Source organism: Puma concolor, chromosome D3 (genome assembly GCF_028749965.1).
Source record: "Puma concolor isolate L17-30 chromosome D3, mPumCon1.1.hap2, whole genome shotgun sequence".
Taxonomy (NCBI): Eukaryota; Metazoa; Chordata; class Mammalia; order Carnivora; family Felidae; genus Puma; species Puma concolor.
The window spans coordinates 33,158,117-33,182,883 of record NC_141678.1 but is presented as its reverse complement, the minus strand read 5'-3'; the positions used below and the strand labels follow the sequence as shown (position 1 = coordinate 33,182,883).

General features: G+C 42.4%; 1 protein-coding gene across 5 annotated transcripts in view; it reads left to right on the top strand.

Moving 5' to 3' along the window:
• LOC112868244 (piezo-type mechanosensitive ion channel component 2) overlaps positions 1 to 24,767 on the top strand; it is a 473,665-nt gene that overhangs the window by 392,660 nt on the left and 56,238 nt on the right. For 4 of the 5 annotated variants that reach the window (XM_086682442.1, XM_086682443.1, XM_086682444.1 and 1 more), the window contains 8 exons: positions 307 to 472; positions 4,026 to 4,269; positions 6,624 to 6,720; positions 8,332 to 8,491; positions 12,349 to 12,438; positions 14,502 to 14,623; positions 15,712 to 15,783; positions 20,396 to 20,502. In XM_086682442.1, coding sequence (XP_086538568.1) covers positions 307 to 472; positions 4,026 to 4,269; positions 6,624 to 6,720; positions 8,332 to 8,491; positions 12,349 to 12,438; positions 14,502 to 14,623; positions 15,712 to 15,783; positions 20,396 to 20,502 — 1,058 coding nt within the window. Of the gene's footprint in view, positions 1 to 306; positions 473 to 4,025; positions 4,270 to 6,623; positions 6,721 to 8,331; positions 8,492 to 12,348; positions 12,439 to 14,501; positions 14,624 to 15,711; positions 15,784 to 20,395; positions 20,503 to 21,781; positions 21,881 to 24,767 lie in introns of all 5 variants that reach the window. The other variant, XM_086682446.1, reaches the window with a different exon arrangement.

Genomic DNA, 24,767 nt, shown 5'->3' with positions numbered 1-24,767 from the left:
TGCAAGTAAACATCATCCCATAAGCAAGTCCTAAGACTAGTGATTATCACCTGATACTCATACCCACCAATGTGTAAACAAAATCCAGGATCCCCTGTGTCTGTGCCCCCCTCTTGCATCTTCCATGGTGGGCAGGGTGGGACTTGGCCCCAAGATGAGAATCCAAGGAGAACTGCACATTGGGAACTTTGGGAATGCAACTCACTCAGGATCTGGGGAGCCACTCCTGCCGTGTGGGGACTGTTTCCCGTATCATGGAAACCCGGATGAGGAGAAGGTGACTCAGTGATCTCTCTGTCCTGCCAGATGACTTCATGCTGCTCCTGTGCGCCTCCTTGCAAAGGCAGATCTTTGAGGATGAAAACAAGGCTGCAGTGCGGATCATGGCAGGGGACAACGTGGAGATCTGCATGAACCTTGACGCGGCCTCCTTCAGCCAGCACAACCCCGTGCCAGATTTCATTCACTGCAGGTGAGGGTGGCTGTGCGGGTCGAAAGCCATTTTGCATGTGTGTTTCACTTGGAAGCCGTACCTCGGCTCACGGTCCCTTCTCCCCGTTCTTGGGAAACTGGGCACCTACCTGTACATGCCAAGCTCATAAATGGAGAGGGTTTGGCGATCGGGAGACTGGGTCTCAGAATTATGGTTCTGCTCCTGCTTTCTTCGGCACGACCCACACACGTCCCCTCTGTTTCCCTCTGCTTCGTCACACACAAACTGACTGGTGCCCATGATACTGCTTCCTGGTGCTCCAGCAGAGACCCCCTGCTCTTGTTCACTGTCCCCCATCTTTATCTTCTGTTCCAACTCCTCTTCATCCCTTGTCCATCCTGATCCCCTGTTCCTCAGCTTTGTCCCCTGTCCTTCTTCCCCTTCCTGGCCCCCCATAGCCAGTGGGCTCCATGGGAACCACAGTGTGTCCTGTGCTGGCACCCCCCCCCCCATGTGCCATCTCCTCGGGTATGCGGCTTCCCCCTGGCAGCACCTCCTCTGTCCTCCACCATCCTCTGCAGTCTGGTGGCAGCCGATCTGGGCAGCCTGATAGTCCCCTCTGTAGAGTGTGTGTCTGAACCTGACGAAATTTCTCATTATGCATTCCTTCTGTGTTCTCTGGGTTCCCAAGTCCTCATGCTTTTTTCGCCTGATGCCACTTTGTGGCGGGCATCCCACTGCCTCCAGAGTCAACTCTCACAGTCCAGCTCCACCCCTGTGGTCGGGGATCTGACAGGCTGGCGGGATGTTCTATGCCTCCTCGCTAGCTGTGTGCCCTTGGACTTGCCGATCCTCACTAACTAGCATCCACCCTCCAGTTCTGCTGTCAGGGCCCCGGGGAGGCTATGCATCAGTGCCACATGGAAATCAGTCTTGTTCAAGCCAGCGTGCCTCTCCTCACCTGAGATTTGCTCCCTAGCTTCTGACTCCCAGAGTATCATGTTTGCATGGGATTGTTATTTGAAGAATCTAAACCTATTCCACCCCAAGTCTAAGATATAGGCAACTTAGGGCAAAGTCCACTTCTAACTTACTTTTCGTGTACATGCCTGCCCCCCATTTGTACCAATAGTCTTTGGCCTATAATGCATATAGCAATGTTAATAACAGCGGTAACTGAGTGCTTGCAGAGTGCCAGTCTCTGTTCCAGGTGCTTTACATGGATGAAGCCATCTGACCCTAACGACCACCTATGAGATACTGTTATTGCCATTTTGTGGATCAGGAATCTGAGCAAGGATCTGAAGCCAGTCAACCCAGCTCCAGTACCTGGGAGCTGAGGCCCTTCTGCGGCCTAAGAGCTCAGCATATACTGAACAAACCAATAAGTGAATTTGCTTTAAAATGATAAGCTATGTAGGGGCGCCTGGGTGGCTCAGTCGGTTAAGCATCTGACTGTTGATTATGGCTCAGGTCATGATCTCACAGTTTGTGAGTTCAGGCCCCGTGTCAGGCTCTGCACTGATTGGGATTCTCTCTCCCCCTCTCTCTCTCTGCCTCTCCCCAGCTTGTGCTCTCTCTCTCTCAAAAAAAATAATAAATATAAATAAATAAATAAATAAATAAATAAATAAATAAATAAATAAAATGATAAGATATGTAGACCTATAGATTCCTTCTAGGAATAATGTATCATACTAAACACGAATATAAGCTAGGACTTCCACTTTCTACCTCTTCTCTGTGATACTAAGGGGAAAAAAAATCAGTGCAGCTCATCTTTTTCCCTACTTTAAAGGGAAAAAGACATGTATTCAACTCTACAGTGCACTTATGAAAAGCCTAAAACGTCAACAAGATAACGCTTGTGCACCACTGATTTTTAAAGTGATATCTTTTCAAGATGGAATTATTTCAAGCTTTTAGTTCTGTTTCCCAATTAGGGCTGCCGGACAAGTACGCATCAGGGAGTGACCCATCACAAAGCACAGTCACGAGCTGGAAGCTAGCAAGCACTTGGCAGTCGGGGGCACCGTGGAGTCCCACACACCCTCTCCGTGGGCACGTGCTCGGCAGCTCTGGAAAGGAGCCTCTGAACCTCATGACATGCCACCATGGCTCATTCATGTGCTCCGGGACCCATGAGGCTCCTCTTCAGGGCACCTTGACTAGACTTTTCCATATGGCCCTCACAAGCTTGGTCTTAATGATACCTGAGACTAAAGCAGGTGAAGTGCTGAGGAGTGGAGGCCAGGACCCCTGGAGCAGGAATGAGAAGCAATTGCAGGCAAGGAAGGGAAATCCATGGAAAGCACATGGTGCACTACCACACACGTTTCTGTACACACACACGCTCACACCCAGAACGCCAGCAGGCTGATTCTGCTGACTCCACAGCGCACACACGTACACACACACACACACACCAGAAGGCCCTGTGGGCCTTCCCATGTTACCCCTCGTCTGAATCATTAATTTCACCTGCAGTGCTTCCGGGATCCTGACATATACTGACATGTTATTCATTCTCCTTTGGGGAGGAAGGTAAAGAAGAGTGAAATAGATCTGAGATGAACATTTCAGGAAACAATTTTAAAGGATTGAGTGTTTTAGTCCCCAAAGGGTCAAGTTCAAAAGGTTGCTTATGTGACAGTGTACTTTTAGGAACGATGTTCTCTAATGATGCTGGGTAGTGGAGTCCAGATTTTATCAAGAAATTACTTGTTAACTCTTATAAAATCACAGCTCATTCATCAAATAACTGACCCACAATTGGTTCTACTATGCATTTGCCTTTACCTGGGAAAAGAAACAGCTAAAGCAAAACATCCAAGTTAAAGAAGCTCTAATTAAACAAACAGATGGGTCTTGGCCTGTGGGTACCACTTCCCTCAGCTGTCAGTGACCCATACTCCGAAGCTCCCAGCAGCTGCCATTTATTGCACAGTGAGTGACCTACAGGCTGCCTCACCTTTCATCAGGAAGGTCACAGGGAAAATTACTCCCCAAAAAGGAATCTTGACGCCATCCAAAGACACAGTGTTGGACAGAGCCTACAAGCCTCACCATGACCGTGTATGCTTTGTGAGAATTACTACTCATCTGCAGGGACAGACTTCCATCTCCAGTAAGACCTTCGGGTAGAACACAGATTCGTTTTATCTATTAATGTCTAGTTCATTGAAAGTGAATCCATTCTTCCCTGTTCTCTTGCTTCAGAAGGCATCTGTATCTTAGAATTTCTTCTAACATATAATTAATTTTTCATGCCTCCCACAGGAAGATAGGGAGGAATTTTGAGTACTCCAGTAATAGGCGGAAAATCCTGCTGTTTGTGGGAAATTTGGCCCAAATAAGATACTAAAAAGTATTTGCGCAGCTTACCTCTTCATCTCTTACTAACTGGGCAAGAATTTCCTACAGACCTGGCAGTGTTGAATGAAAGATGAATATTGAGCCCACGGCCTGCCTTGCTTACAAGAGAGTCAAATGAGTAATATGAACTCCTACCCTCATTAAAGCAGAATCTCTCGACTTAGTTTTTTTGTGTGTTTGTATCGTTGCCCTTTGATGGTTCGGTTTTGTTTTCCAGATCGTACTTAGACATGTCCAAAGTGATCATCTTCAGCTACCTCTTCTGGTTTGTCCTCACAATCATCTTCATCACGGGGACAACCAGGATCAGCATCTTTTGCATGGGTTACTTGGTGGCCTGCTTCTATTTCCTGCTCTTTGGGGGTGATTTGCTGCTGAAACCCATCAGGAGCATCCTGCGCTATTGGGACTGGCTGATTGCATACAACGTTTTTGTGATTACGATGAAAAACATATTATCAGTAAGTGCCTCCCACTGTATAACACATTTGTGGTTTCAGCACAAGAGTAAACAATCCATTCAGTGGTTATTAAAAGCCCAATTGCCAGTCACCCTGCTCTCTTAAAAGCCCCAAATGAGATGCTGCAAGGTCAGCATCTCAAGGTCACATGACAAGAGGATGTGTATTTGCATCCTAAAATGTACTTTTCAGTTAAAATCCCCTTTCTTCTGAGGGATAATTTATCACCATTCACACTTTGTGCTACAAAATGGCTCTTTCATGAGCTGAATTAGTCACTGAATCTCTTCCAAAGGCATATCATGTTGGCTTGCCTAGAAAGCATTATGGAAGCACAAAATAAAATGAGCGTAGTTCTCTGTAACACTGTAGGGTGGCGAATGAGGCAGAATGGGCTGTTAAATGCACATTTCATGTACCCATGAGATGTAAACACACAGGAGAATGCAACTTTGTGGTTACCTCTGGGCAGAAGGGTCCTGATTAGGGCTCAGCTAAGCCAGTAGAGGGTTGAGGCAAAACAGATGTCCTTCCTCTGCAAAATTTAGCTGCTCTGCTATTGAATATCCATGTTTCAGGGTACAACTTGTCCCTTGGCCTGGTAGGTAACTTAGACTGCCCGCTAGTAATCCTAGAATTGCATCAAATATTTTGGCTCACAGAACAGCTTTTAAGTTACTTACTTGTTTCACGAAATTAAACGGCAACCTTGCACGAGCTGAATGAGTTAATACATCTCTAGCTGGCCTAAGTCAAAGCGAATCCTTGTGTCCACTACTCTCTAGTAGTGATAGTGCATTAGAGGAGGCGTGATGTGAGAATTTCCTGCTTCTCACCTTCCTGGCTACTTAAAGATGAGCTCGAGAGGCAAGTCTATGAAGGCATTTAAATTTTTTTTGACAGATGTACTGCTGTGTTTAAAGGTCTTGGAAAGCCAAGTGTAGGTTGCCATGAATATGTATTCAAGTCATTTACTTTGTCTAAGACCACTGAAATTTTGTCTAAGACCAGTTGATAGTAAAAGTGACTTTTATGCAACAATTTTACCCCACTGATCTTTATTTACGTTTGGGGTAGTATTGAAAGGTCTTGGAGAGGGTACGAGACAGGACTACAGAGTAACATTTTATTTAATAGCCAGTGTGATGGTGAGGGATCTGTTGCCAGAGGCCAATTCTTACAACCAGTCCTGAAAATGGTGTAGCTGCAAAGTCCATTCATTCATTCATTCATTCATTCTGTAAACCTATATTGCAGACTTGTTCTTTGCTAGACATTACTTTTCTCTTGAAGAACTAGGTACAGTATTGCCTTCAAGTTTTACCCTAATGAACTCACACTCTAAAAGGGAAAACAAACCTACTTATTAGTTATTATAATTTGGTCTGTTAATGCTAATTATCACAACATCTTCGGAAAACCAGAACAAGAAAAAGGAGTGACTCATACCTTGCTTAAGTAAGTTGGGAGCTGACTTTCCAGACGCGATGCCATTTGAACCTGTCAGAGACTTGAAAACCAGAATCAAGGGTGTCCAGGGAGGCAAAGGGAGGAGGAGATTCCCAACCTAGAGAACCCAAATGAAAGCATGACCATGGAGGACAGGTATCGTCACATGGAAAGCATGTTCCAATGGGCAGGGCAACTCAAGCTGGGTAACTGCCAGTTTGGAAGCAAATTCTAATGACATTTTCCTACCTCACATATCCCCAGGAAATACACACAATTCAGTCATCACCTTTACGTTTTGGCTGGCAATGATTGTTTGTTTACACTCCTTCCCCCTCAAGATGTGAACTTAACATGCATCATTGTTATGAGACAACTACATGCCAATCAACAAAGAATAATCCTTTTCCCAGAGAATTGGCCAAAAAAGGCTCAGAATACATACTCTTTTCTTATTCTAAGAACCGAACAATGCAGCTGATGTTTGTGATGATCTTCTGACAAACAGCATAGGTGTAATTTGTCCGATCTTGTGGGAAAGTGACTGTACCAAAATCAAAGTCTTGGGGGTCATTGCTCACCCATTTGATATCACAGAGTTCATCTTGTTCCTGCAATAGTCCAAGATTTTCTCCGTGAAAAGACAGAGGCTTCTAAGTGCTAAAATCATCACACTAAAGACTCTTCCTTTACTCATGGGATTTATCTTCCCCCAGGCAACTATGGTACTTCTAAAGCATCAAATGCATTGCCCCATGGTGACTGAAATTTATGTACTACAGGTTACCTCTGGAATCATTAGCACAGAGACTTCATGAATTCTTGCACATACGGAGATCACAAGACACCAACCTCTTTTTCTGGATGCAGGGTTTCACAGTTTGCCACTCCCATTTGTTTTTCAGATAGGAGCGTGTGGATACATTGAAAAATTGGTTCAAAATAGTTGCTGGTTGATCCAAGCGTTCAGCCTGGCCTGTACAGTCAAAGGCTATAAAATGCGTAAGTATGAAAAGCAAATTTGGAAGTGGGAGGGCAGGGAAGGAAGAACAGTTGTATTGTTCTAATGTTAAAATCGGGCCAAAGGGGCACCTGGGTGGCTCCACTGAGCTTTCAACTCTTGATTTCGGCTCAGGTCATGATCCCAGGATTGAGCCCTATGTACTTAAGATTCTTTCTCTCCTTCTGCCTCTCTCACCACTTGTGTTCTCTCTCTCTCTCTCTCTCTCTCTCTCTCTCTCTCTCTCTCTCCCTCTCTCTCTCTCTCTCTCTCAAATAAATAAAATGAGGGGCGCCTGGGTGGCTGAGTTGGTTAAGTGTCCAACTTCAGCTCAGGTCATGATCTCACGGTTCGTGACTTTGAGCCTCAGGTTAGGCTCTGTGCTGACAGCCCAGAGCCTGGAGCCTACTTCAGATCCTGGGTCTCCCTCTCTCTCTGCCCCTCCCCGACTTGCATGCACATGCATACACATTCTCTCTCTCTCTCTCTCTCTCTCTCTCAAAAATAAACACTAAAAAAAACTTATTTTAAATAAAGTAAATAAAATGAAAAAACAAAACAAAACAGAAAAAAAGAGGTCAATTCCCTTTCTAGGTGGAGGCTATAGGACTGTAGTACATTATGACTCTATTGTCCATACCATGAAGTGCCCCTATTCTAGACATGTTTAGTCATGTTCTGGAAATGTACAAGACCTGGCAGGTCTGGGGATTGTATGTGGCCTGTAATAATTCCCCAAACTTCTTTGAGTTACATTAGGAAGGGTTACAGAAGTCCATCGACCTGTGGTGTTTGCAGCTAGATTCTTGGGTAGTCAGAGTACCTCTGACTTCCAGATTTTTCTCTCCTCAGGAAGCTCAGGGAACCTCAAACTCAGGAAGGCAACTAGAAGAACCTCCACAGTTTCTGCAGTTAGACTCCCAGGGCAGAGGCAGAAGTTTCCATTCCCATCCTCTGCCTTTTGTACCAGAACCCAGGACAAAACCACACTTGGTCCTCCATGGTGCCCGAAATGGGGGCTACTTGACCACGGCACTCTCTCCACTGTGGCTTCCAATCCAGGCCACCCTTTGCCCAGGATGAAGAGCAACTGGGAATTTGTTTTGATTTAGGATAAGATATCTGTTGATAACCTCTTTTTCTAACAGACCATACTGTGTTAACTGCTCTTCTGGTTATACTCGGATTACCATTCCCAGAATAGCCGGGGCTTTTTGTTTTTTTTTTTTTCTGTTTGTTTATTTGTTCATATCAGAGCATTGCCTCTGGCATTGGGACATAGAGACATTATTTCCCCATGGCCCTTGTTCAGGGAGAAAGAAACCTCTCTCTCCCAGAGAGAGAAGTCCTGAGGAGGCACCCTTGGTGAAGAGTCCTGTCTGTGCCTTACACTGTTACTTGTGGTCAGTCTTACAAATCAATGTTGACATTGGAGTTGAAATGTGTATCTTTGCTTGTAAATAAATCCATCCATAAGTGAGTCCATGCATCAGAATATTGTTCTGAGGCCTGTGGGATTTCCCAAGCCTGATTATGCCACAGATATTATAAAATAACAATGAAAACGGATGCTAATTTTAATTTGTTTTTTTTTTTCTACTTTATGACCCCAGCTGATGATGATTCCTCATGTAAACTCCCCAGTGGTGAAGCAGGAATTATTTGGGACAGCATATGTTTTGCCTTCCTCCTACTGCAGAGAAGAGTTTTCATGAGTTACTATTTCCTACATGTTGTGGCTGATATAAAAGCTTCACAGATCCTGGCATCAAGGTGGGTCAGGCCATGAAATCAAGTGGTTTCTCTTTAAGTATCTGTCTAGAAGTAATATTGCACTGTGCTCTTGTCTGAGCTTGCCTGTAGAACCTGCAATAGGTTAAGAAACCCCTTCTGGAGAAACCAATCCAAGAAGGGTTTAGCACAAGGCCTTGAAAACCTAAACTAGAAGAGTAACAAGAAAGTCTTTGGTACCAAGTCACCCTTACAAAGATCTGGGATGCTACGAGAGGTCAAACACAGACTGGTCATGTAGAGCCCTCTGGGCACAGACCACCTCACTGGACGTCGCTCATTTTGGCCTCAGGAAGAGCAGTAACACAGACCATGTTGATCTCTATAGAGACTAGTCCACATTCCCCCTCTCTGGCTCTGTCCTAAAAACAGAGAAAAGCACACTTACGTATTATTTCTCAGATCTTAGGTTGAGAAGGAGTGTGATAGATACTGAAGCTCATTCTAAACCTTCCTATCCATCTTTTCTTATCTTTTCCTTCCTTTCAACCTCTTTTCCCCAACAACCTGATTTTCTCTTTTAACAAGAGGTCACCGGGCCACACTACCTTCTTCTTCCTAGACTCCACCCTTCTTCCAGTTTTTGCCCCAATCTTGTAGCTTTAAGGGGAAAGACTGGGAAGAAAGCTAGGTATTAAAGGCAATGCCTAGACAGCTCTGCCCATGTCAGAGACACCAGCCTTGCTGATTCCGTCAGACCCATGGTGCTAAATAATCTGATAATCATCAGCTTGTCTCATATGGAATTTCCAGAATCTATCATTTTGATTTGTGTTTTAGATTAACACACTTCTGTTTATACCACCAGTGCTCTTAGAGACTATTCCTTCCCTCTTCCAGGATAAACAAAATGTTTATTTCAGAAGCCATTTATAGGGAAGCAGTTCCTGGCCTTTGTTCACTAACTTGGAGCCCAGTAGAAAGAATTTTCAGTAGGGGACCTACATTTACTCTAAGGAGCTTTGTGCCACCATGGGCCCTGACTATGTACATGAACAGGGACTTCAGTTTCTGCACAATATTGGCCCTAGAATTTACCATTGTAATTGTTTTTCTAACACCCAGCATATCAGTTTCATTAGAGCACAATGTCTTGTCCTTTTTTATTTCTTTTTGTTTCTTTTTCTTTTGGGGGGCTCATCCAAGATATTTTATCCTAATAGAAATTTTATTTACTTGTAGAGCAACTGGTATTTGTGCTGATAAATACGTCTTTTTTTTTTTTTTTTTTTTTTTTTTTGGCTTTTCTTAAACATTTGGTCCTTAGACATCCAGATCATAACAGTAAGCCGGTATTTTTCCCTCAAAGTTATCACAGTTATTTAGAAAGCCATATTCCTCATGTTATAGAAACTGATGGCTTTGGTTCAGAGTACAGCTCGTGCTTGTTCAAGAAGAGCTATGTCTTAACAAGCGTTGAATTCACAACGGAATTTCCAAAGAAAAGATATTCATTCATTTATTGATTTGTCCACAGCCTACTGTGTTACAAGGAGGCAGATGGTTGGCCTTCCCCTCACAGAGCTTATAGCCTTGTGGGGAGAAGGACATATCAACAGGCAGTCACAATGCCATGTGACTAGTGTGATGGTAGGAGAGAAGCCGTGGGGATTATATCAAGGGTACATAAACACCTGTAAATGGCAGGAACCACGGCAGCCTTCCATTCTAAGCTGCACCCTGAGGGATGAACAGGAGGTAGAGGAGGAAGGCCGGGGACACAGCCCAAGTGAAGTTACCAGGGGAAGTTTTCATGAAGAAACCCTGAGAAGCTCAGCGTGGTTGAAAAACAGAAATTTGAAGGTGAAGGTAATGATGACAAATAAGCTGGAGAGATAGGGAGGCGTCCGATTAGCAGGGGCCTGAGAAACCATGTTTATGACTTTAAAAGTAATACCACAGATAATAAGAAGCAAAGGAATGGTGTGGCCTCAATGATGTTTTAGGAGCTCACTCTGCTTGTGGCGTGTACTCAGGACCATGGGCAAAGGGACCGGTTAGGTGGCTTCTCTGCTGATCCAGAAGAGAGACAATGGCTCAGACCAGGATGGGATAAACTAGGAAGATATTTAAGAGTAAAATCGGCACAACTGGAAAATTGGAAGGAAGGGAGGTGCAGCTGGAAAGGAGAGGGTAGAGGATGATATGCCCAGGGTTCTGGTTGAAGCAAATGGTGGTACCATTCCCCAATGTAGAGATGCCAAGAAGCTCGAGACTTGGGAGAACACTGACCACAGACCTGAGTTGTTGGGTTGGTGAGCTTGTAAAACCAAACCCATTGGCAAGTCCAGTGGGAGGACAGGTATGGAGGTGGGAGTAGACTCGAGGGGCCTCATGACCCATATGGGATTAGAGCAGGTGAGTGGTTGGAGGGAATGTGAATGAGAAGAGGGCCCTGGGGAGCATCCACACTTAAGAGATGGGCAGAGAAGACCAGCAACTCTGATCCAGAAAGGAGAAAGGGAAGCTAAGGGAGCATGGTGCCCTTGGAGCCCGAGAAAGGCTGTTTCAAAACAGACGTTCAGCAGACAGAATGTACAAACACAAGACTGAAAATTGAACACGGAAATTGGTGACCTCAACACCTGGGCACCAGAGCCAAACACGGGAGAGCTGAGGTTGAAGGGAAAGGCTTAGGGACAGTGACTGGGAGATATTCATGCACAGACATAGAAGACTATGAGTGTGTGTGGGTTTTTATTTGCTAAGATTAGCAGGATGTGAGCATGTTGGCATGCTTGTGAGGAGGACTCAGTGGCAGTGAGAAGGCTGAGAATGCAGAAACGGAGCAATAAGGGAAGGATGGAGCCACTCTGGCTGCAGGGATGGGAAGGGACTTGTGCACAGGCAGACCGTAGGCGACAGTGTCACCTTTCTCACTGTCACTGCAGGAAAGAGTTTCCGCAGGCTAGGTGGGAGGCAGCTGAGCAAACTATTGCCTCATGACTTACGTTCTCTCGGGAAGTAGGAAACAAGGAGTGAAGAGCCCTTGACAGAAGTCTAGATTCGAGAAAAGTAGAAGGGGTTTTAAATAGCTGCTGTAGGGAAGAATTCCGAGGGCGCATGAGGAGTCGGCAGATAACGTGCCCGGTCACGCCTGTCCTGCACCTCTGACCACAGCCCCAGCACAGGGCTGGCACACCACTGGGTTCCTGCTGACTTGGGATTTACCAAGCGGATATGATCAGATGACAGTGGAACCAGAGTTGAAGATATTAAGAGAGGTTGATGAAGTAGATCTAGGAGGACCCAAAGTTGGCTTGAGAAGTGAGAACAGGCAGAGGGATTGGAAGGAGGGAAGCAGAGAGGCAAAGAGGCAGGAGACAGAACGTGCCAGTGATGGAGCTTGAACTCCAGCTTCGCCTATTTCCTTAGCCCAACTCACTCCATACCTGCTTCTGCTCATTGAGTAGGAAAGTAATCTGAACTCACTCTTCCTTGCAAATGGTCCCTCATGGGGCAACTATGTATAATAAGGTCAGGTGAGTAATGCTTCGCTAAGATACGAGGTTCAGTGGGACAGGTTTGAAGGGATGCATTCTTTTCAATGTCTTGAAAAACACAAACCATTTTTTGTTTTGTTTTGTTTTGTTTTGTTTTGTTTTACTGACCTTCTGTGGCTGTGAGCAGGCCCACTCCCTCCCGCGGGTGGCTGTGCCATGTTCATCCACTGGGAAGGGGCCTCTGCACGGGCTCTTGAGACTCCCACTGCCAGCCAGAAGAATCCAGTTAATGACCTAAAAAGAAATGTTTTCTAATCCTCATAATCATTTTCAGGGGAAGGTAAGTAAAAAGGATAGAAATACTGATTTTTTTCTCTATTTCTGATTTTTCTCTAGAGGGGCTGAACTTTTCCAGGCCACAATTGTAAAGGCCGTAAAGGCAAGAATTGAGGAAGAGAAAAAATCAATGGATCAACTGAAGAGGCAGTAAGGAGGCTTTATTTCACTCTTCTCCTTTCCTTTTAATTTTGGTTTGCCTGATCCTGTTGGGCTGGCTCTCCACTCCCAGGTACCCTTAATCCCCTGAAAAATCCATTTGTGTTAACTTTTACAACTTCTGGGTATTTGCTCTGTGTCATGGCAGTAGCTTATGCTCACTGGACTGAAAATGGAAGTAATTTAAAAGAAAGATGGCTGCAGCATGGTAGAAAGGGGAGCCATGTTGGATAAGACCAATGTCAAGTCTTGGTTCAGCTGCTTACTCTGGCGCCATGAGCACATCGTTCAGATTCTCTGAATTTCAACTTCTTGTTGAAATTAGGGCTCACAATCATATCTGGGTTTTTATAAAGATGAAAAGAGTTCATGAATGAGACAGGGCCTTTGCCAGTACCATTGAGGTGGAACAAATGTTCATTATATCTGTGGATTAAAGGAATAAATGCAGAGTGCTAGCTTTGGAAGGATCTCTAAAGATAGTATGATACAGTCTCTTTGGGAAGAAACTGTTGACCCATGACATTAGATGACTTAAAATCCCCAACAAACTAGAGGCAGTACTAGAAATACAACCCCCGTTTCCCTGTGTTCGCTTCAAGAGTTTGTTTTCTGCCGCAGCGTTCTGGGGAAGTCGAGTAAGGGACTGACTCCACTCAAGAGCTTTGAGAATTTCTTTTTAAAATTAATTAGTTAATTTTTAAATGATCCCTTGAAAAGAATTTTCTTGGAGTGAAATTTTCAGCAGTAAATGTCACTTCCGAGGATCAGTAGCTCTTCATTTGAGGGGCAGGTTTAAGAGCTGATGGCCACGGAATTCAAAACCTAGCCACTTTCTCCAGGAAAGTGGAGACTCCATCAGCCCGCCAGGAAAATCCCCCAAGTTTGCTGAGACTACTTAATTCCCTTATGACCTCATTTCCCAGCTCCTTTCCCCATGCAAAAATGTTTGCTAGCATAACTTACACCATCCCATTGCCTGGCTTATTCCACAATTGACGATATGAGTTACATAAAGTGTCATATAAACAGTTATGGTATAACTGTTGCCCTTGTGGTCTCTAGTCATCAGGTCAGAGAAATAATAAATTTGGACCCACATGTAGAATGAGTTCCTAATTACCCATAGGGGAAACCTGTTACTATCATTCACTTCACTGAATTTTTCCATTTGCTTTAAGAATGCACCCTCTTAAGTGACAGAAAGTCAGAATATAAAAGAAGGTAGGTAATGATCATTGCCAAAGAGAAGCTAAAAGTGCTGTATAAGTTGCAGGAAGCAGAAATCAGCTTAAAAACTTGAGCAACGTATCCAGAATTTTAAGAAACTTAAGAACTGAAACACCGCAGGAGGACAGGTCTGGGAAACAGAGTCCAGTACTGCAGTTTCTGAATAGTTGGACTTCCCAATTAAGCAGACAAAATAAAAGGCTCTAACTCAGTAATTAAAGATGCAATAATACATTTTTCCAGAACCAATAGGAGATTAGATTTGAGATAGAGAAGAGTCACGTGGTCTGATAGAATACTTAAGAGCATCTGAAGAGCAACATGCTTTTTACAAAATAGTCCTCACACTTACATACCTTTTCATTTGATTTTCACAACTATGTGAGATACACAGGTATCAATTTTTAAAAATTGCAAAATCTGGAAGAATAAAGGACTTCCATTTCATCATCTAGTGTGTTCAAAATGCCTTTGGTACAAGGTGTAGGTGGACATAAAGTACTGTGTACCAAACTTTAGCATAACTGTGATCATATTATTAAGACCAGCATCTATGTAGAGCAAAATAACAGGGAGATGTGGGGAGACACAGCTATATACATACATACATGTATACATACATATACATATATATGTGTGTGTAGACATGTATATATTGTCCCCCAAGAAGATGCTTGTTGCCAATAAAAAAAAAAACCATTCAAAAGTCCCAAATATTGACCACTTTGTGATTTTACCCACATACATACAAGTGGAAACCCAAACTGATCATGTGGTAACTGTGGGTGTGTTCTTGGCATTGCTGCTGCTACTTTATCTTATAGGATGGATCGCATCAAAGCCAGGCAACAGAAATACAAAAAGGGTAAGGAGAGGATGCTGAGCTTGACCCAGGAATCAGGGGAAGGCCAAGACATCCAAAAACTCTCTGAAGAGGATGACGAAAGTATGTCGAGACGTTTCCCTCTTGTTCAAGTAGCTTGGCATTGAATAATAGCATGATAAGGGCTAGGGCTGTAAAATAACATTACTTTTACTCTGCCGATATTATGCATGTTTGTATTTTTTTTTTAACTCAGCAAGTTTTACCTTCTGATTGTGAGTGGGATACATGTATTTATTTCACAAAGTACATATGTAATGACTCCGTGACTTTATGAGTATCTCTTCTTCAGCACAATGACTTTAATCAACACATAGCCTAGCTTCTGTCTCACAGAGATGTGTTTCTGAAGAAAATGAGAATGAATTTGCTTAATTTATTCCTTTAGGGAAAATATTTTAGATATTTTAGGTACACAGTCTATTGTTGTCTTTGATTTCTATAAATGTTATACAAAAATGAAATATGTATGCATATTTTATGTGGTATCTGAATAATGGTAGTTAAGTATCCTTCAATTATTGTCTGTTCCAATGAAGTCTAAAATGAAATATACATTATGATATCTGTAGTATATCTGCAGATTTACTATATCCAATTAAGTTTAAAAGGTCTTCTAATAGAAGTTTGCATGCTTTTCTATTTGAAGGGGAATGGCAAAATAATACATGGTGTTTTCTAATATATAGCACCTATTTAATAACCAATAAATTTGTGTTTTTCCAACCATGCATGACAATAATCACAAGGAAACTCCTGGTTATTGGAATATATGCATCTTCACAAATTATCTGCCACTATATTGTTTTATAAAGTTTAGGTGATGCTTCTTTTCTGTTAATTCACCGGAAAATTCAATGTGCGATGCCTTTTTGAGAGCTAACCTTCTTTTTTATATTTCTTTATATGCACTCTATTACTAAAAAGAAAGCAAAAATGTGGCATAATGTTCATAGAATGCTTAGTATTTGCCTTGTGAAATCGCCTGCTCATGCGTGTAAACATTTCAGATTTGATATAGTTTCTTTCCCTGACGTCTGATGTACTTTTGCAACTTACCTAGATTTTGACATTTGAGTTGTTAAAGCGTGGTTTTCAAAATTTGTTTTCTCACTTCATAAGAATTAATATTTGGACATATTTTATTTTAGGAGAAGCAGACAAACAGAAAGCCAAGGGCAAAAAAAAGCAGTGGTGGCGGCCTTGGGTTGATCATGCTTCCAGTAGGTTTTCTTGATCCTCTTACAATTTCATCGATTCTAACCCTTATATCCTTGACCAGAATTCAGGCGTCCCCATGACCTGTGTGTATCCTTCAATTATTGCATGGGCATGGTTTGATCCTTGTGACTTGATAGGGGGTCAGAGTGTAGGAAAATTTTCATGGAAATGGGTCTCTGGGCCCTGGTGATGGAACCTTCCAGAGAAATCAGCTGATTACCATGCTGTCTGAAGAAAGCCCCGCATGTGGCTGACACATGCCTGAGCATCCTAGAGGCTCAGAAAGTGAAGAATTGCTACCTTTTTATCTAATTCTGAGGTCCAGAGCTCTGCTGATACGTATTTGTCTTGTAACTGAAAACCCTTATTGAACATGAGTTTTGGCTCCCCCTGGGAGGATACTCATTAAGTTCAAAGTGTTTGTGACCCTCTTTGTAAGGCACTAGGCATGGATGATGATGAGTCTCTCCTCCCCCTTCTTCCCAGAGCTTTGATTTTATTTGCATGTAAGGTCTTTTGGCAATTTATTGAATATAAAGGTGAGGCTAACTTAAAATGTGTTCACTTTCTCATTCTGCCTCTGCCCCAGTTTCAAAAGGCTCTCGTACTACATTCCACATTCGAAGCCTAGCATGTGGCGTGGCTGTAGAGCCACCAGCCATGACCAGTTCAGAGCAGAGGTGGACAACAGTTTTTGAAAAGCAGAGCTTCATGGCCACATAGAATTAAAGTTTCCCTCCTGATCATTAAAAGAAATGAGGGGGGTGGCGCCTGGGTGGCTCAGTTGGTTAAGCATCCTCCGACTGTTGATTTCAGCTCAGGTCATGATCTTAGTCGTGGTCATGATTTCACAGTCGTGGGATCGAGCCCTGTGTCAGACTCAGTGCAGAATGGGGAGCCTGCTTGGGATTCTGTCCCTCCCTCTCTCTCTGCCCCTCCCCTGCTATTGATCTCTCTTCCTCTCTCTCTCAAAATAAATAAACTTTAAAAACAGGAAAAAAGGGATGAGGAATTATGGAACTCAGTGGCTATATTTGTTCTGCTTAGCAAAGGAAATATCACTCACGATTGGCCAGTGGACGGTCTTAGAATGGAATGATCCATTTCAGTCTGACCTTCCTTGCGTTTGTTCAAATATTGAATAATTATTCATTATGTTGCAAATTACTAATAATACCTTCAGGCCTTTATGCCTTATCCTGTGGCTTAATAACTTCAGCTAATGTGATCAGACAGGGACTATCACTGAGGCCCACAGTGTCGCACGATGGTGGGACAGACTCTACTGACGGGATCTTCAGAATCACTAGAAAATCAAGTTGATCAGAATGTTTTGCCATGCCTGATTCTTCGTGTCTCTGAGATATAGTGTTGGCTTCTCTCGCCCCAAAATTAACTTTCTAAAATCAGCAAGCCGATTTAAGGAAGTATTAATTCAAAATTTGCTCAACCTGCCTGAATGATACTAAATTTAATCCCAAACATTGAATTTATAGCATTATGTGAGGGGAAAAAAAAAAAAAACATGACTTTCAATGAGTTTTGTTTCACCTGCTGCCAAGTCAAAAGACAAAGATTCACATCGAAATTCTGTGTGACTCTTGAATCTTTTGTTCATTGGCATGTTCGTCATGCTAACGATCCAGTAATGCAGCACACTGTAAGCCTGTTTCTATCAAGTCACAAGAAAACTGTGCTTATCTTTCTGTTTGTAAAGGGCCCTTTGCTAGTTTAGACAGACCTATCCATTTCGACATTGTGTCCTACTGAATGTTTTCTCTCTCACCTGGGGTAAATTCCCGTTGCAATTGTAGTTGTCTTTCCTTTTCTCGTCTAAACATTGAATTTTGGAAGGAATTGGATATGGTCTTCGATAATCATCTTACAAGTTGGTAATAACTGAAAAAGAACTGCTTATGAAGGTTATTGACTTTAGTTTTCTGATTCATTTCACCCTCATTATATCGAGTTCTTGAAGACTGGTATTAAATTAAATGTGCCTTGTTACAACACCTCTTGGTGCAATAATGCAGGAATGTGTGTAATTCATGGTTTGGAATCAGATTCTGACCGTGGTGTTAAAATTTTTCCGCAAAATACATTTCCTTTTACCAGCTCATGAGGAAAGGAAAGGAATGACTCTGTGGATTATTTCTTAGGCCATGAGTTCCAAAAGTTATCTTTAGATCTGGAAGCACTTTATTAAAAGCCCTTATTTCAATCTCTTGAGTCACTGGGCTTTTGCCTAGATGGTTCCTTACAGGTGCGGAGTGTGAGAATACATGTAGTTGAATACCCTTGTGTAAGTCTACAGATGATACAGTGATATGGCCAAGTTGTTCATAACACTGGCAAGCAGTCAAGATCTTAACATAGTCTGTAGGTGGCCAATCTTCCACTTCCATACCTATGTGCACACATGCGATTGCATTATTGCTGTTCAATGATACCTTCCATTCCAAGGTAGTATGCCTCCATGCCAATTCAGTACCTTCCTCTTGTTAAATATCTGAAACAGAGGTCCGGGCTTCTGGGGATACAGGTAGTAGGTTTTAAAAGTTATTTTCGCACTCAGTTCAGCAATCACATCAATATCCACATGTTTCTGGACACAGGCTGGGGGCAGGATCGCTCTCTGAACTAACAAATGTGTATGTAAGAGCTTCTCTCCTTATTATTAGCAGATAGCACCGAAGAAAACACTCTCTGTTGTTTTCGTACTTTTATCTCAGTAACATTTCATAAACGAATAGGGGATTTTCCTAAGCATTTCCTTCTTTGTTTTAACGTGTCAATTCTACTTTCGCATACAAATTGATAGTTTGTTTTTTTAAAATGATCAAATCGATGTTGTGACTGCTTGAGAAGAAAACCGTTTGGGCTCACTGTGTCCACACGAGTAAAAGTCACAGAAGGTATGATTGAATACAGTTGAAGCTATTGTTGATTTTAGAGCCTATAATGAGGGTAAAATGCTCAATCCTGTAATACTCTGTTTTTTACCAAATGACCATGTGACATAGAGTCCATGTAACTTTCCTGCAAATGTCTGAGCTTACTTGAAGGCATTACTTTAATGGTCTTCCTCACTGTCAAACGTAATGCTGTGACTTTGGTTTGTTCTTGCTTATTCTTACCTTCTGTTGTATTGCATTTATTCCCTCAGGCCTGGACCCAGTACTCTGGGCCTGGTTCTTTCTTCAAAATAAAAATAACAAACTACAGTGCTTCTGTTCAAGGATATAAGGCCCAATTCATTCCGTGTGCAACTTCATGGATGGAGGCTTCAGATACGGTCTGAAACCGTTGGGCAAAATTACCTCCTTCTGGCCATGTTTAGTGATGGTCACGCAACTAGTTTTAAACAAGCCAAGGTGTTCCATTACCTTACAACTCACGAATCCAAAAGATCATGGAAGACATCATGTTATGTCGTCCAAAAGACACCTCAGCATTTGAAAACTTGAATGTACCTTGAAAGTGCTACTATGTTTTTCCCCCGCAATGATGGTACAGTTCTTGTAGCATCGGCAATACGTACACTGGGTCTCTTTTCTCTGATAAACTTAACGTAACGCTCAAGCCGACAAAGATGGGATTCTCAAATTTCTTTAAGTCTCTGGACATTTCAGCTTCCTCTGCTCCTTTTAACACAGCAATATGTTCTTGCAGGGAGAAGATCAGGCAAGGCAAGGCACGGACTATCCAGACTGTCTGTGCTTTGTGTCTTCTGGTCAGTATGGTTCTCCTCACATTTCAGTGAGCAGCTGGAGTTCCTTGTTGACCAGAAGCCCAACAGCGCTAAACCATATCGGCCATGTCTGCCGTGCCTCAGTCTGTCCTGTGCTACTTGTAGAAACAGCCAGAGTGGTGGTGGTGGTGCTGTTTTTGTAGTTGGTTTTTTTGTTTTGTTTTGTTTTTTTAATGTTACCTGCCCATTTCCTCCTTGTGGCAACGCGTGTGTGTGTTGTGGGGGGGGGGGGGGGGGCGGGGGAATGTTTTTTGTGTTTGTTTAACTCTTTCAAATGTCTTGCCATGTATGCTCTGTCCCCTGTGTCACATGCGGAGCAGCCAGGTCTGCAGAGTGTAAAGTGAAGTCGAAGTCGGTGATGCCGATTCTTGGTCCTGAATCAGCCTAATTGGCGTCTCTACCACACACCGGACCCATTCAGACAACACCAAATCCTCTACTTCACTTTGGCCTCGTCTAAAGGACCCAAATTGCCGACTGGTCTGAGTTGTGAAACTGTAACCATTTTCCATCCACTATTTTGGCCATCTTGGTAACAAAACTGGTTGCTGCAGAGTTGATCCGGTGTTATCTGTGTAAAATTTACAACGAAGAAGGAAGAGAGTATCAGATAAACCCAGCAGTGGCCAGTTTTCTTACATGGCATAGACAAGGCCTCATGCTCTGTAGACCCGGCCACACCAACACCATGTAGTGTTAGCCCAGAATGAGTTCTCTTCATCTCTTGTTTTTCCCCCCCTGCCAACATCTCTTGCTGGTCTTTTGTGGACAATGTGTATATCGGTGGGGGGGCAGTTCACTAATAAGCCCTTAATGATCTCATCTCTCTTGCAAGAAATAAGTAAATATTTTGTTTTGCTTAGTGGTCAGGAGTGGAGATTATTATTTGTTTGAAACGGATAGTGAAGAGGAGGAAGAGGAAGAACTGAAAAAGGAAGATGAAGAACCTCCGAGAAGGTCTGCTTTCCAGGTAATTCTGGGGTTGGGAAAACCATGCCCTTTGCTGGTTGAAGGGCTTTTCTTTCCGACAGACCTTGAATGCAGGCCTAGACTTCTTCTGCCATGTTCACATGTGTTATAGCTTCCAGAAGCTTCTAATTTCCACCTGAAATCATCCATCCCTCATTAAACTGTAACACTGCTTGCCCTCAGCTTCGGTGTAATTCCTGCCATTCAAGAACACTGTTCCCACCAGGTGTTTGCTCCCGTGCATCAAAAACCCTTCTGATGCTATAAACCAAAAATAAAGCTTCCCTGGGTGAACTTTATTTTTCTGTTACAAGTAGAAGGTGAAGAAGACTTCTCTGGCATTGCTCTGGATTGCTTGAGCAGACTTCCCATTTTGAGACGTGAAATAGTTGATCATAAAAATAAAGCACTTGCTTTGTTTTGAAACCAATGGCCACTTCCATGTTACCTCAGATTTTGCAAATCCATTTCATTTGTGTTGTCAAAGGTTTGAGACTGTACTGCAGTCATGAAAACAGCCAGCACAGTCCTGATTTTTTCATCTTAGCTGCCTTTCCTTTTCAGAATGTGCCACCTCATTCTTGGTGACATAGCTCACCAGCCTAATACGGTGTACCCAGTGATTGTCTAAGCGATGCTTGTTAGCGATGAGGACTTGTCAGTAGAGTTACACATGGGGTGAAAGCTTGACATATATTTCTTTTACCAAAGAGTCACTTGTGAGGACTGTTCTTTCCCGTTCATTACAATCCAAGACATATGGAGCGATACCCATCAAGCCGCATGATGTGTCCATGAAAAGGTCATTGTCATTCTGCTGACCGGGTCTCCTCAAGCTGCAGGGTTACATCCACCCCTGTATTCCCAACGACATTGAAGAACTAAATTATTTATGGAGCCACCTTGCTCTGATGCTTCCTCACTGGCCCCATCGCTACTTGAGTTGTGTCTCTTAAAGGTGGTGTCTGTGCGTGTGGCTGGCTCGTCAAATACCGATGACCTGACGTGTGTATCTTTATTCTCATGAGTTTCCTTATAACCATCACTCATTCAGCCAAGAAGAGAACATTTCTCACCGTGTTTATGGATTACATGCAATGGCTGACTATTTTCCTATTCCGAACCGACAAGCAAAGCACATTTGTTCCAGCTTCAGTGATGGGGCACGTTTTAAGCTCGCTGATGTAACTGTAGAGACAAATTCATACTGACGTCATATGTAAAATTGTTAGTCTTTGATGTTTTTCTACTAATCACTCTCGCTTTGTCCTTCTTTGTAGAGAGCTATTGGGAAGTTTGCGTCGGCCATTTTAGCCTTGCCAAAGTCTGTCATTAAACTTCCCAAAACTATTCTTCAGTATTTAATCAGAGCTGCAAAGGTATTTGATGTTTCACTGACGTGTGGTGTGTGACCCTCCGCTCTGTAGAAATTTAGACAAGCAGATCCCTGTCGCCTCCATCTGCATTTTCCCTGCTCTATAGGTCGTACAACGGAGGAAGTATAAGAACTTAAAATATTAGGGAAACATTTCCAAGGAGAGTTTTGAGAAGCCAAATTTCTTACTATTTCATTCTTGTTCTTCAGTTGACACAAGAGCCTATCGAGACATAGAGAGAGAAAATGCAGATACGTATCTACTCTGTCCTTCTTGTAGTTTGGCCTACGTCACATCTCATTTGAAAAGGGTCACATCTGGTTGCATGCGTCAGTCATGATGTGTAAAATGTGTGATAATCGTTCTCAGAAAGCTGGTAAAATTATGACCAAGGTAATAGAAGACTCATTTTTCTCCACCTTCTTGTTGGCTTCCTTTTCAAGTCTCCATCTACCCTCAATCGGATATCGTCTTCCGTTTTACTCTCCTGCCTTTGGTACAATTCCTCACAAGACCGTGCTGCCATGTACGGTCTGTGGAGTTTCTCACGCCCATGTCACCAGAGAGAGTGCGGGATAAACTGCGAAGAGGCTATTTGTCAATTAATCTAATGCACAGCAGAAAGTATCCAGCTACCTGGGCGGTAGCCACCCATTACTGAAAATCATAAATAATGAATTACTGTTCATGTACTTTATAGAAAGCTGGTTCTGTGCACTTAGTCTGGGCAGGCACTTAAACTCTCAGGTCTTTATGCTCATGTGTTTAGCAAATGTTTGGATAGTGAGGGGGACCAGTGCTTCTCCCATTTTACCTGGGACCTTATTTAAATGCAGGTTATGGAAATTAAGCAGGTCCTTGAAATTCTGTATTTCTCTCAAACTCCCAGGGGACAGACAGCTGGGGGTCTATCTTGAATAGGAGGGTCTAAGCTTCTAGGTTCCTCCCATCTTTAAAATGCCAGCGTTCTGATTGCTAGTTTAATATTCTATGTTTTAACTTCCCTAAGATTCTTTTTCTTTTCTCTTTTATGACTACCATAGAAGTCTCTCCATTCATATTTAAGAATTTATATGAAAGATTGCAATGTAATTATCCCCGTCTTACTTTAAAAACAAAAACAAGAAACAAAACAACTTCTTTCAGACAACATAAAGAAAGTCCTGGGTTACACATGAATCAAAGGACAGTTTATTAAATTTAACCAATTTCCGTTAAGGATCTCCATTCGCTTCAATAAAGCCCTCTCCTGTTTGAAAAATTAAATGCTTTTTGCATAGTACATTTTCAGGAAAATGAATCTCATTTCCCCCCCTACTAGGTAAGATAAGCTTAAGATAAAAATCATATGATAAGACTTAAGATAAAATTTAAGATAAAGTAAGTGAGTGAATAAATGAATGAATGAATGAATAAATAAATAAGTAACTAGAATGTAAGATAATGTTGAGAATACAGACTAATAATGGCAATTTGAAGAAACCAAAGGTCATTTATGGACATTTTCTTGTATTTTTTGTACTTATGGTTAGTGGTGTGGGTGTCCCATGAACTTGAACAGTGGTTATGGCTGCAATGTGAGAATTGAGAAGTTTCAGTAAGAAACTTCCATTTCTCCACTCAATAAGAATTGGGATTTTTCCTCCTACTTTGTCATCACCATTTCCTGAAACAGACTGACCCTCTATCAAATGTTCCTGGCACTATACCGAGTTTGTAGCTCCAAACGTCAACATTAAGATAATTTACCTACAAATAGGGACTCCTCATAAGATTTTCTTCCCCTCTCTTTTTCCCCCTTCTTTGAATTATGTAAATTCTCATCTTAGTGAGACAGCTTCATCTTTTGGAATTATAGGTAGAACCAGGAGTTTCCTTTTAATAAGGCAAAATCTTTTTTTTTTAATTTTTTTTATGTTTATTCTGAGAGAAAAGTAGAGGGAGAGAAAAAATGGGCTAAGGGCAGAGAGAGGAAGAGAGAGAATCCCAAGCACAGACCTGATGCAGGGGCTCAAACTCACAAACCATGAGGTCATGACCCAAGCCCAAACCAAGAGTCTGACGCTTACCCAACGGAGCCACCCAGGTGCCCCAATAAGGCAAAATCCTAATTATACTCCCCCATCTACAAGAGTTCTGCAATTCTGTCCTAAATGACCCTTGTCTCTCTCCTTCTCACCCTCCTTCCCCATTTTTCTCCAGTATAAAAGAATTCCTCCAACTTGTATACCTAATGCATTCACAAACCCTGAATTACTCTTTTATTTTCTATCTTGGGGATTCTGGCATTATCTAAAAGCAATATGGTCATAACCCATTTTTTTTTAAAGAAAATGTCACTGTATGTTGCTCTTAAACCTGAAAATTTCTTGCATCTAGCAGTTCAGATTTTTTTTAAAGAATCAATATTTTGTGGAAGCAAGTTTGCTTATTAATTTACTAAACCTCAAAGATATTCTTTTTGGTAGGTGACAGGTTTAATAAGCAAGGGAACTTACATATTTGGCAAAGATATTCTTTCTTCTTTTTTAATTTTTTTTAATGTTTATTTTTGAGAGAGAGACAGAGACAGAGACAGAGCATGAACAGGAGAGGGGCAGAGAGAGAGAGGGAGACACAGAATCCGAAGCAGGCTCCAGGATCTGAGCTGTCAGCACAGAGCCCAACGTGGGGCTTGAATTCACGAACCACGAGATCATGACCTGAACCGGAATTGGATACTTAATCAACTGGGCCACTGAGGCACCCCCAAAGATATTCTTGATAGAGTTCCCAAGTAGCATGCTTAGTAAACATCTACCATAAATTCCTTCATGTGGTCCTTCTTTGTCCAGTGTCAGTTCATTTCTCAAAATATATTTTTGGCAGAAAATAGGATTATTTTTTTGCC